General features: G+C 41.3%; 2 protein-coding genes across 4 annotated transcripts; one reads left to right on the forward strand and one right to left on the reverse strand.

The window, feature by feature from the left end:
- Positions 1 to 1,024: 1,024 nt before the first annotated feature.
- Positions 1,025 to 3,456, forward strand: LOC103717485 (flotillin-like protein 3). Of its 2 annotated transcripts, XM_088712758.2 has the most exons (3): positions 1,025 to 2,049; positions 2,613 to 3,140; positions 3,328 to 3,456. In XM_088712758.2, the coding sequence occupies exons 1-2, from the start codon at positions 1,114 to 1,116 to the stop codon at positions 3,111 to 3,113; spliced, it is 1,437 nt and encodes a 478-aa protein (XP_088568884.1). In that variant the 5' UTR covers positions 1,025 to 1,113; the 3' UTR covers positions 3,114 to 3,140; positions 3,328 to 3,456. The 2 variants fall into 2 exon arrangements, with proteins under 2 accessions (XP_088568884.1, XP_008804126.1); XM_008805904.6 differs by lacking the exon at positions 3,328 to 3,456 and having other exon boundaries at positions 1,026 to 2,049; positions 2,613 to 3,186.
- Positions 3,457 to 4,220: 764 nt separating this feature from the next.
- LOC103717473 (phytosulfokine receptor 1-like) lies at positions 4,221 to 11,029 on the reverse strand. 2 transcript variants are annotated; one of them, XR_003387701.4, is made up of 3 exons: positions 7,585 to 11,023; positions 7,349 to 7,414; positions 4,221 to 4,454 (listed from the first exon to the last, which is right to left on the reverse strand). XR_003387701.4 is itself a non-coding variant. In XM_026808859.4 (2 exons), the coding sequence occupies exon 1, from the start codon at positions 10,724 to 10,726 to the stop codon at positions 7,586 to 7,588; it is 3,141 nt and encodes a 1,046-aa protein (XP_026664660.1). In that variant the 5' UTR covers positions 10,727 to 11,029; the 3' UTR covers positions 7,254 to 7,414; position 7,585. The 2 variants fall into 2 exon arrangements, 1 of the variants encoding a protein (XP_026664660.1); XM_026808859.4 differs by lacking the exon at positions 4,221 to 4,454 and having other exon boundaries at positions 7,254 to 7,414; positions 7,585 to 11,029.
- Positions 11,030 to 11,788: the final 759 nt, after the last annotated feature.

Consider the following 11,788-nt stretch of genomic DNA (forward strand, 5'->3'; position numbering starts at 1 on the left):
GTTCCAATGCACGTCACATTTAGTTATATGGACTATGCTTCCTACTTTGTCAAGGATGGTATTCAAATTTCGGATGGGAATTTTGATGAATATTAGTTGAAAAGGACCACGCGAGAATTCCTAGCAAGCGAGGAGAAAGAACCGGATAAATGGAGCCAACTGAAACGTCCAATGCAGTGGCTTAGCGCGTAACGTATATAGAATGCTTCTCGGGTTGTTTTCAATGGAATGGAAGTCCGCCCGTTGACTAGAATTTATTGACTTATAACATCTATCTATCTATCTATCTATCTATCTATATATTATATATTAATTTATAAATATACAATATACGGCATTAGTACCAAAAATAAGTGTATAATACAAGGCATGACTGCCTAAGAAGCAAGCACAGCTTTGAATAAGCATAAAAAAGGTCAGGCCTACGGTGTGAATCAATTTGTCCTTCTATCTCTCTCCAAAAAAACAACAAAAAGGAAAGAGATAGAAGCTTCAAAACAAACGCGCTATTTTAGATATTTCTTAAAGCTGTTTTCCTGTCTATTAGGTTTCTTAAATGAAATCTACTTCTTGAAAACATGTTTTATGACAAAAAAGAAGGATTGTTTTTCATAAAACTCATTTTTGATTTACTTTATATATATATATATATTAAAAAGTAACCACACGAGTATTCCCATAAAATTTAATTCTTTTTAAATTTTACATGAACTCGTTTTTGTAGAATCTGACATCCAAACAGCTAGCCGGCACAGTTTCTCAGTCTTACAGGATGGCTTTGGAGATTCCAACGTCAAACATATTGTTCATCGAAGACTGACTACATTTTTTTTATTATTATTTTGAGATAAAAATAAAAATCTAACGACGACTTTCATTTCTATGGGCAAGACCATGCATGAAGTTGCTCGGTTATATTCCAATGCTGATCCAATCAAACTGCTCGCAAGTTCTGCTGAGTTGTCTCCAAGACTTTGACCTCTGAAGAGTCACCATTTCCCTCCATATAAATAGACAACCAAGTCGAGCTCGTTTCCTCTCCACCTCACCCCAGATCCTAATTAAGCTCCATACTTCTAATTCTTTCTCGTAGCATCATACCAGCTCCAGGAAATGGTGTTCTCCTACAAGGTGGCCAATGCTTCCGAGTACTTAGCCATCACTGGCTATGGCATCAGTGACGTGAAGCTTGCCAAGAAGGGATGGATCCTCCCAGGCCAATCATGCACTGTCTTCGACGTCTCCCCTGTCAACTACACCTTCGAGGTACAGGCGATGAGCGCCGAGAAGCTCCCCTTCCTCCTCCCTGCCGTCTTCACCATTGGCCCTCGTGCCGATGACCCCGAGAGCCTTATGAAGTATGCCAAGCTCATCTCCCCCCATGACAAGCTCTCCAACCACGTCAAGGAGCTCGTTGAGGGCGTCATCGAGGGCGAGACACGAGTCCTCGCTGCCTCCATGACCATGGAGGAGATCTTCAAAGGCACCAAGTCGTTTAAACAAGAAGTGTTCGAGAAAGTCCAGCTGGAGCTCAACCAGTTTGGCCTCTTGATCTACAATGCTAACGTTAAGCAATTGGTGGATGTGAGAGGCCATGAGTATTTTAGCTACCTTGGGCAGAAGACGCAGCAGGAGGCGGCAAACCAGGCGAAGGTGGACGTCGCAGAGGCGAGGATGAAGGGGGAGATCGGGGCGAAGCAGAGGGAGGGAAAGACGCTGCAGAATGCATCCAAGATCGATGCGGAGACGATGGTGTACTCGAAGCAGAGGGAGGGGGAGGGAAGGAAGGAGGAGGTGAGGGTGCGGACGGAGGTGAAGATTTTCGAGAATAACAGGGAGGCCGAGGTGGCGGAGGCGGATGCGGAGTTGGCGAAGAGGAAGGCAGAGTGGGCGAAGGGAGCGCGGGTGGCGGAGGTGGAGTCGGAGAAGGCGGTGGCGATACGAGAGGCGGAGCTGCAGATGGAGGTGGAACGGAGGAACGCGATGCGGCAGACCGAAAAGCTCAAGGCAGAGAAACTCAGCCAGGCCATAGTTGATTATGAGATGAAGGTATGATGACAAAGATGTAAAGCATTAAGAATTTATGGTTCTCATCATCATCATCAAAATTTTCATGAAACAAACCTTAGCAAAACAAAACCAATAAGAGCTAGACATAATTTTCATAGAGGTCATGTTTGCAATCGGTGCCGCATGTATTCGAAATTTAGCCAGGGGAAGCAGAGCATGAAACTGCTACAATGGTCGCAATCAAATTGCTCTGCATACTTCAAAGGCAAATTGATGGGTAAGGAAACTTGTTGGTTATGATCTTCTAGCTTGTAACACTAATGAGCAGTGTTGCTAATATTTTGTCTAGGCTTAGGACAGGTCACTATAGCTTTGTTGCATTAGCACCTAGAACAAATTTGGCATAGTATTGGCTCCGCTCAACTTACTTGCGTGTCTAACCTGATAGACAAGAAACGCAACCTTTTTTGCAAGTTTCTTTTCATGAATTGATGCATGATATCATCTTTCTCCGTCTTTGCAATGACACAATTTGCATTCAAGGATGTCTTTACTACAAATGAAAATGATAACATTAACTAGTTGTTCGACATATATTATAGGTCCAAGAGGCGAACTGGAAGCTGTATAAGAAACAGAAGGAAGCTGAAGCCCAGTTGTATGAACAAGAGAGGGCAGCTGAAGCTCGTAAGGCCACAGCAGAAGCAGCATTCTTTGCTCGACGGCAGGAGGCTGAGGGGGAGCTCTATGCAAAGAAAAAGGAGGCTGAAGGCTTGGTCACACTCGCAGAAGCCCAGGGCATCTACCTGCGCACATTGCTAGATGCCTTGGGAGGGAATTATGCTGCTTTAAGGGACTATCTGATGATTAATGGTGGAATGTACCAGGAAATTGCAAAAACAAATGCTGATGCAGTGCGTGGGCTACAGCCAAAGATCAGTATATGGACAAATGATAGAGAGGCATCCGATGGAGGGGCGATGAAGGAGGTGGCAGGGGTGTATCGTATGCTACCGCCATTGTTCAAGACGGTGCAGGAACAGACAGGTATGCAGCCACCTGCATGGATGGGCAACCTTAATGACGACGCATCTACTAATTGATTGTGCAAAACACAAATGTATGTGTAGGTATGTTTAATAAGATTGTTCGTGTGTTTGTTGTCGATGATTTTAAGGTTCGCATTTTATTCCAGTTGATTCTGTAAACCACAAATGCATGTGTAAGTATGTTTCATAAGAATGTTCGTATACATTTGTTGCTGTTTATTTCAATTAGTTGACTGTAAAGGCCGAAGAGGCAACTGTTTCATCTCAGACAACATTAAGCTCTAGAGCTGGTGTCATGCTCTGACTGGAAGACAAGGTCAGCTTTTGAAGCCATATTAGATGGACCATATTAAGACAGGAGTTGGAGCGCATTGCTACAATCTACATGGAATATTACTAGTTCCACTGCATCTACCGTCCGACAGACAAGCTGGAAAGGCAGGATACTGCTTGAGATGACAGATGCACTCTAATAGTTTGCCAAGCAATGAAAAGTGATGTCAGTAGCTTGTATATAAGTGATGGTATGGAGAGAGAATGACAAAGGTCAGCCATCAAATCTCCTGGTTTATAGGAGCAGTTTATTTCCATGATCACTCAAAGTCATTGTGCTCGGTGGTGTCTGCTCTTTTTCTTTGATTAAAATGTTTGATTTCACTTTGTTTACTGTTTTATTTCCAAATGGTTTGATGACATTATTGTTATTATAAAGCATCATCTCCTTTTCCTATCTTTGTCTGTGTGTTCTATTTACACTCTGTTTCCAAACCATGAAAACCGGCTTTCAGAATTCCTGATGCAAAAGGCGTGAGGATTCGATCAGGATCAGTTTGTTCCTGTATTGCTTTCGTGACAGAATTTTAGTGCTACAGCAGATCAGCAGCTTCAAATAATTATATCAATAATTTGATGGTATCACAGATATAATTTCAAGTGATACTAGGGCCTCAGCAATATGCCATGTATGCATACTACTGTCAGGAATAGATAGAGAAATTGTGCCTCAGTATAGTGCTGTTCTCTGGTTGTCGATGCAAAGGACGTGGGTCTGAATCCTGCCTTCACCATAGAACACAGTCTCAATGACATCTGAAGGGCTTTGCCTATCTTTCTTCTCAAAAATGTTTGTAGTTTTTAATGGGGATCATGGCTTGGAAGATACAACTAGAGGCAGGGCGCTCAAATGATGCAATATTAGCTTGGTTCTAATGATAAACATGAAAAACTATTGAAGGAGATTACAGTATTTGCTGGTATAAAACTCGGTCTACAAAAAAATGTACCATTTCCATTAAAATTTGATTACTATCATGGATGCTCTAACAAGAGACCAAGCTTCACGAGGATTCCATCTTGTCCCGATGATGAGAAGAAAATCTTCTTGAGAAAAGAAAGCTGCAAGCAAAATATTATATCTTTTAAGCTTCAGCAATAAAAGTATGAGTGGAAATTTGAGAATGAGGTTGCTTCTAAGTAAGATAACTAATTGCTAATATTGGTGCTTATCGGTGAAGATCTATTCTTATTATGCATACCAAACACCAGATGTCACCAATAACCCATGTTGATCTTAATGCTATTCTTCTCTCTTTTCTCTTTTTAAAGAGGAAATGGACCAAACCCAAAATAGATTCATAATCATGATGCTAAAATTTAGTTTGAGATTAAATATGCTTCTCACGCTGCCCTAAGCAATGACAAGAAAGTTTTCTCCTTGCAGTTCTAACTTTTAACCACAGATATTTTTAAGGTGAGTGCCTCATGTTGCCTTGCATGGACGTTGACTCAACTGTTTCACCTATGCTAGCTTTCAATTCTGTCTGAAGGTGTATCAGGCCACAGGATGTTAAAAGCCAAACTTTCACATTTTCGTTGAAGACGCAACTCTTTGAGAGGAAATGATATGGGAAATCAGCTTGTGTTGAGAAGCCCAAATATATACTTCATATACGGAATTTCAAGTATGACATAAGGAATATCATTGAGTACTCATTTCATGTAGGAACATTTTAGTTTTCAGAATTTACCACAAGAATCAGAGAAATGTTGGTTTTAATTTCTTTTCAAGTGATAGCAGCTGATTATGTTAGTTGATATCATTGACTTTCCAAACCATCTCATCCATTATACTGCCATGGCCATTCAGGCAGTTCTTTGTGGTTATCATCTCTCAAGTTTTACATATGGTGTTTCTTGCCAAAAAAGAAAAGAAAGAAAAGTACTATTTGACAACAGGAAGATGTCGAGTTTGAAAATAGCACCCATATGGGGACACAAACACAATCAACTGGGTAGGACATTTCATCAAATAAAAAGGACAAATTGAAACCATCTCTCTAGGGGCTTTGAGCCGTTACAATCTCTTTTCCATCATTATCAAGCATTGGATGTAAAAAAAAAAAAAAGAATTATGCACCGATTGGAAAGTTTAACTAATATTTGTGCAGTATCTACTCGAGTTACGGGAAATGAAGATTGAAAGAGATAAATTCATGAATAGGAGGAGGAATAAAAAGAGAAGCAAACCATCTCTGAAGAGATCGCCTTCACATAGAACTCAAAAGTAAAAAGATTCGTTTCTCAGGAAAACAACAGCATGTTTGTTTTACAGGAACTCATTTTTGTTTCAGCATGACTAAACTAAGTATGAATTCTAGTAGTAAAAAAACCAAAAGATAATGCCAAGGTGGTATCACACAATACAATACATAATATCCTCCAGACTTCCAAATAAAATCATGAAAAACAAAGTTGCATAAAAATATGACTTACAATATAGAAGATAAGGCTGAATACCATTCAGTAAATAAAAAAGGTACAAATCATTCTTCTCAGAGGCTGACACACAGCTGCCTTCATAACTTATATGGTGCATATGAATTGCTAACTTCAGACCATCATTAACCTTCCTTGTCTTTGCTGCCTTGACAGGCAAGGTAAAAGTTTGATTAAATGGATAAGCATAAGGTAAACTGCAATAGCATCTTCTTCCTTGCAATGAGTGATCAAGCACAGGGGAAGTGATCACAGAAATGAAATTTCTAAGACCACTTCCTAAGATACAATGTCTCTGTATTTCTTCAAGGACTGAAGTCAGCTTTCAAGGCATCCTTTTAAGTATCATCTTCAACTGAAAAGCTGAGCGGTTCTCTTTGATTCTTTAGTCTCTGAGAGGTAGTCCTCAGTATTTCACACTTGATCAATAATGGCATGATCTTTGGCATTAACCTATATTTTCTGAACCTACAAGGTCATTCTAATAGAATGGGAAGAAGTTTACCTTTCTATGGTGGATTGCCAATCAAGTTTTCCAATTTTTCCTTTCCTCCACATTAGCAAACTATATATCCTAGGGCTGGAATCAAAGAGGTTAGCTAATGCAACGAAGTATCAATGCTTATATAAAGCTATACCTCATCCTGTGCGGTATGCAATTCATGTTAACTGAAATTGCATATCACGCCAAAATGGATGAAGCTAATTCTAGACAGATACTGTCATTGTGGGGGGGAGTGTGCGTGTGTGTGTGTGTGTGTGAGAGAGAGAGAGAGAGAGAGAGAGAGTTTCATGGCACTCATCAAATTTATATATGACTGCACTCATCACTAACTAATAATTTTGTGAGAACACATATATATGGAAGTGTGGACTAGAAAAATTCATCTTCTAAATGAAACTTTTATTATTTTAATTAAAGTGTTAGGGTCTCCCCAACCTTTTCCAAAAAAAATAAAAGACAGAGAAAGTAGAAATTGAACGGTTTGTGAGGTCAACTGATTTGGTCTTGCTCCACCTTCCCTTCAAAGTTGACAAGTATATATTGATTTTGCATATAACTCTCATCAATATGTAAGTAGGATAAACAAACTTCCTTCTGCTTACCAAATGCATAGTTTCCTTCTTGACTAATTATATGCAAATTTAACACTCAAAGCATTTATAGAAATCATTGAAAATCCTAACATCCTTCTATATTTTGAAAAAGATGAATTAAAATGGAAGGACATGAAGTAAATCATGTGAAAAATGATGATTGATAAGCTATGGGTTATGTTGTGACTTGTGAGAATGGACCTCAGTGCTGCAAGCACCTTAAAAAAAGGGATATCCTCTATTGAATAAATAAATGAAGATAAAATTTCAGGAACTATGTGTAATGACATAGTAACTGCATTTAACAGTGCGAAAAAAATATATGTATCCAAAATGCTATTATAATGGAGAGAAAATACACATATCTTTCCATGTTTGAAGTAAAACTAAGTTCTGTTTATGGAAAGTCAACTTACAGCTTTACATGTGTATATTGTTGCCTGTGGTGATCTTAGCTCCACTATAGAAATATAAGAAATTGCCTGAAGAAAGAAAAAATTAAAAAAGAGAACCCCAGAGTCAAGGATGTGCAAATATTATATACATCCATCTTTCATGATGCCAGATCAAGCATATAACTTCATCTCTGTTGGACTGCTAAAGATGAATGGAGAAAGGACATGTAAAACTACTCAACGCTGCAAGTTTGCACCTCATTTTGTCGGTTGGCCATCAGTGCCAATGTTATCAAGCCATGCAACTAACTGTTGTGTTGGAGGCCTCAGTCTAGGAGACTCGCTTACACACAGACTTGCAATCTCAAGCACCTTAATTAACTGGCTGTCATGCTCCTTATCATATATGCATGGGTCAAACACCTCAGCTTCCCTCTTCTCCTTCTTCATCTGAAGCGCCCATGGTACAACATTCCTGCTGCCTTTTGGTTTGCACATATCCACAGGTCTCCTACCAGTAAGCAGCTCCAGGAGAACAACTCCAAAACTGTACACATCACCTTTAAAAGTGGCAACAGAAGACTGTCCATATTCAGGAGGAATGTAGCCCAAGGTCCCAACGAGATCCGTCGTCACATGGGTGTCGTAAGGCAGAATAAGCCTCGCGAGACCAAAATCTGCCAAATGAGCTTCAAAATTTTCATCAAGGAGGATGTTGCTTGACTTGATATCACGGTGCAGGATATGGGGATCGCAAGATTGGTGCAAGTATGCCAATCCCCTTGCTGCTCCTTGAGCTATACGGAGCCTTGTTCTCCAATCCAGCATAGCACCCCCATCAATCTTCTCATGAAGCCAATAGTCCAAGCTCCCGTTCTCCATGTAAGAGTAGATCAAGAGTCTATCATAGCCAATCTTGCAGTATCCTTGAAGCAACACAAGATTCCCATGTTGAGCTTTAGACAGGGCTTGCACCTCAGCTTGAAATTCCCTCTCCATCTGAAAGTAGTCACCAGAAAGCCGTTTGATAGCAACCTTCCTCCCATCTGGTAGAGTTGCTTTATAGACTAGACCAAATCCTCCACAGCCTATAATATAAGTTTGATCAAAGTTGTTGGTAGCTTTTATGATATCATTGATGCTAAGCCCCTTGTTGTCCTTGTTTTGAAACAGAAGCACCAAACTAGACCCAGCAGATTCTAAGCTTTCATCGGCATCTGCCACCACCTTGGCATTGTCTTCTTGTCTTCTAGAATTAGTCCTTGACACAGCAAAGTAGATAACAGTGAGAATAAAAACAGTCCCTAATCCAATTCCAAGTGCCATGCTTGCAACAACGCCTTTATTCTTCCCTCGTCTGCTCACTGATTCTGAAGGAGTGTTGGGCGAGCAAGGGGACAAGTGAATGCCACAGAGACCTGGGTTCCCTATGAAATCATCACTCGAGAATGTCAAGAACTGGCCTCCCATCGGGATCTTTCCGACTAGATTGTTGTAAGCTACGTTGAAACTTGACAGAAAACTCAGCTTGGTCAGAGAGGATGGTATGCTTCCACTGAGATTATTATGCGACAAACCTAAGTACTCTAAGCTCAACATGCCTGCCAACTCCTCAGGTATAATTCCTGAGAGATTGTTCCAGCTTAGGTCCAACACATGCAGCTTCACAAGGTTCCCAAAGCCTGGTAAGATTGGTCCGACAAGCTTGTTATGACACAGAATCAATGATGGTGGGAAGCTGCTGACCTGATTATACTGCAATCCCTTTCCTGTCGAATTCCGTTTGATGTAGAACGGAAAATCCGGCATCGAGAACCCCTGCTGCGTTACGTTGCTAGATATGAGACTCTTCATTTCTGACAGGCTATCAGGAATCTGCCCGGTGAGTGAATTATTTGAAATATCCAAGTAAAAGAGATACTCCAGATTTCCTAACCATGAAGGGATGTTCCCACCCAAGTGGTTCCATGATATGTCCAAGACCTTCAATCTGGTCGAGTTTGCCAACCAGGGTGGAATCGAACCGGAGAGAAGACAATTTGCGATCACAAGAACCTCCATCTTCTGAAATCCTTCAATCCCAGCAGAAGGCATTATTTCACCACCTTGGAAGTTCTTAGTAAGCACCAAGCTAGTAAGGTTGGGGCAACTCTGTAGGATTTGCAGTGCTGATGATATATTAGAGAAGTTATTTCCGGTGAGTGAGAGGTAAGATAGTGCAACAAAGTTCTGGAAGCTGTGGGGGATTTCACCAGCAAGATTGTTTCTTGCAAGGTTTATGGTTTTCAATTCAACACACTGAGGGACATCATAAGGGATAAGGCCAGAAAACAAATTGGAGCCAAGATCAAGGGTGCTGAGCCTAGCCAGTGCGGTGAAATTGAGATGGATCCCTCCTCTGAGAAAGTTGTTCCTCAAATTAAGAACACTAAGCATCGAAGAATTAGACAAAGAAGCTGGTAAACTACCGGTAAAATTGTTGCTACAACCAGAAAAACATTCTAGTTTTGTGAGGCGATCAAAGACATCAGGAATCGGCCCCCAAAAGCTATTCGATGAAACATCCAACTGAACAAGTTTGGTAAGATTACCAAGTTTGAAGCCCACCGGGCCGGATAACGAGTTCTCTTGAAGGTTTAATTGAGTCAAAGATGACAGTGTGAACAAATCATCAGGCAAAGTTCCACTGATCCTATTCATAGCGAGCGAAAGCTCGACGAGAGAGCGGCAATTGCCGAAGCCCACCGGGAAGCCGCCGGAGAACTTATTCATCGAAAAGCTAAGGACTTGAACTCGAGATGAGGAGTTACAGATACCTGGATTGATGGCACCGGAGAAATCATTCGCACTGACGTCAAACTTGGTGAGATTTCTCGAGCCGGCGAGGATCGGGTGGCTGTCGGTGAAGGAATTGTCGGAAATGTTGAAAACCCGAATCGATGGGAGACTCAGATCAGAAGGAATCGATCCGGAGAGGTTGTTCAAGCTGAGATCAAGAAGCTCCAGGCGAGGAAGATGGAACAACTTCTGAGGAACCGATGCTTGGAGCAGATTGCTCGAAAGATTCAAACTTTTCAGCTGATCCAAGCCGGCCAAAGAATCGGAGATGGAACCTTTCAAGCTCATGTTATAAAGATCCAACCCGATCACTCTCCGGCTACGAATCGAATCACAGCGGACGCCAGACCAATTGCAGCAACTGGAGGAAGACTCATTGAGGCTCCACCCCGGGATACCAAAATCCAAGCCCTTTAAGAAGCCCCGCAAGGCACTCAAATCATTAGAATCGCAACTCTGGTTCTGAGAATAACCGAGTACAGCTTGGAACAACAAGAGCAAGCAGCAGGACCACCATGTCGACATCGACAGCGGCGCCGAGAAGCCTCCCCAGTTTCCCATTTCAGCCAGTGCCCGGAGCCAGTGGAGGGGATGAAAGGGGTAAAGGAGGGTCTTTTCCGGCTCAAAATCTATGGCTGGGAAAATCCATTCGGAGATTCTCACTGTTCTGGGAGTTTTGGGATTCCACCATCAAAGCAGAGCGCGTGAAGAGCAGATATAAAGGAAAAGAGGAATCCGTGGCGTAAGAGAAGAAGAAGAAGAAGAGAAATAAAGCACAAAACAATAAAAGGTGAAAAAGACCAGAGAGAAGGGCAGAGGGAGAGGGAGGAGATTAGTTTCGACGCCTCTTTGCTTTCTTTTCGCGATCCTTCTCGTTGGGTTGCTGGTCTTTAATTAATGACAGGATTTGTTATTTGATTAATTAATAGCTTAATGATGTTTTATATTGGAGTTTTATGATTTGAGGGTAATGGGGTTAAGTTTTTAGGGGCTCGAAGGTCAGAGGAGGGGGGCCAGATGGCCGTTGGGTTGACCGGCGATCAGCGGTGGGAGGGGTACGGTAGCCGGCGATGGCGACCGGGAGAAGGTCAAAGTTTTGAAGAAGGAAAGAGAGAGAGAGAGTGCGGTGTGGACATACGCTGGGGCGTGGGGGAGAAGAAATGGAAACATTTCTTTTTTTTGCTAAAATGGAAACATTTCTTCGGTAACAGAGAGACAGCGCGCCGCCGTGGGCAGCGACTTGTTGGATTTTTCTCGGCGTTTGGTGAAGGTGACCGCCCGCACCGGGTGAATAAATTCATGCAGACGAGAGCAACGTATTACGTATCGTCTCGTCGTGGTCAGATACAAACTGCCATTCTTACTGTGATTTTTGTTGTTTTTTAGGTCCATGTACCGTTCGGCTGGCTTGCATCAAAGTCTTGGTCAAAAAAGCAAACTTTGAAATAATGACTGTTATAATAATTTTACAATAATTTCGATGGTCCAGCAGACGACTTCGTTTAGTTTGTAAAAAAAAAGGAAAATAATAAAAATATATTTTTATTTTATTGAAGTTAAAAAATAAAAATAAAAAATAATATTTTTATAAAAATAAGATTCATATATTTCATAGACGAAGAA

The sequence above is a fragment of the Phoenix dactylifera genome, chromosome 16 (assembly GCF_051530095.1).
Source record: "Phoenix dactylifera cultivar Ajwa chromosome 16, Ajwa_hap1_PhDact_Kaust_v1.1, whole genome shotgun sequence".
Lineage (NCBI taxonomy): Eukaryota > Viridiplantae > Streptophyta > Magnoliopsida > Arecales > Arecaceae > Phoenix > Phoenix dactylifera.

Excerpts from the sequence above, each read along its gene's own strand:
- LOC103717485 (XM_088712758.2), top strand. The coding sequence starts at position 1,114 with ATGGTGTTCTCCTACAAGGTGGCCAATGCTTCCGAGTACTTAGCCATC. Across the intron at positions 2,050-2,612 it reads TAGTTGATTATGAGATGAAG|GTCCAAGAGGCGAACTGGAA; the intron begins GTATGATGACAA and ends CATATATTATAG.
- LOC103717473 (XM_026808859.4), bottom strand. The coding sequence starts at position 10,726 with ATGGGAAACTGGGGAGGCTTCTCGGCGCCGCTGTCGATGTCGACATGG.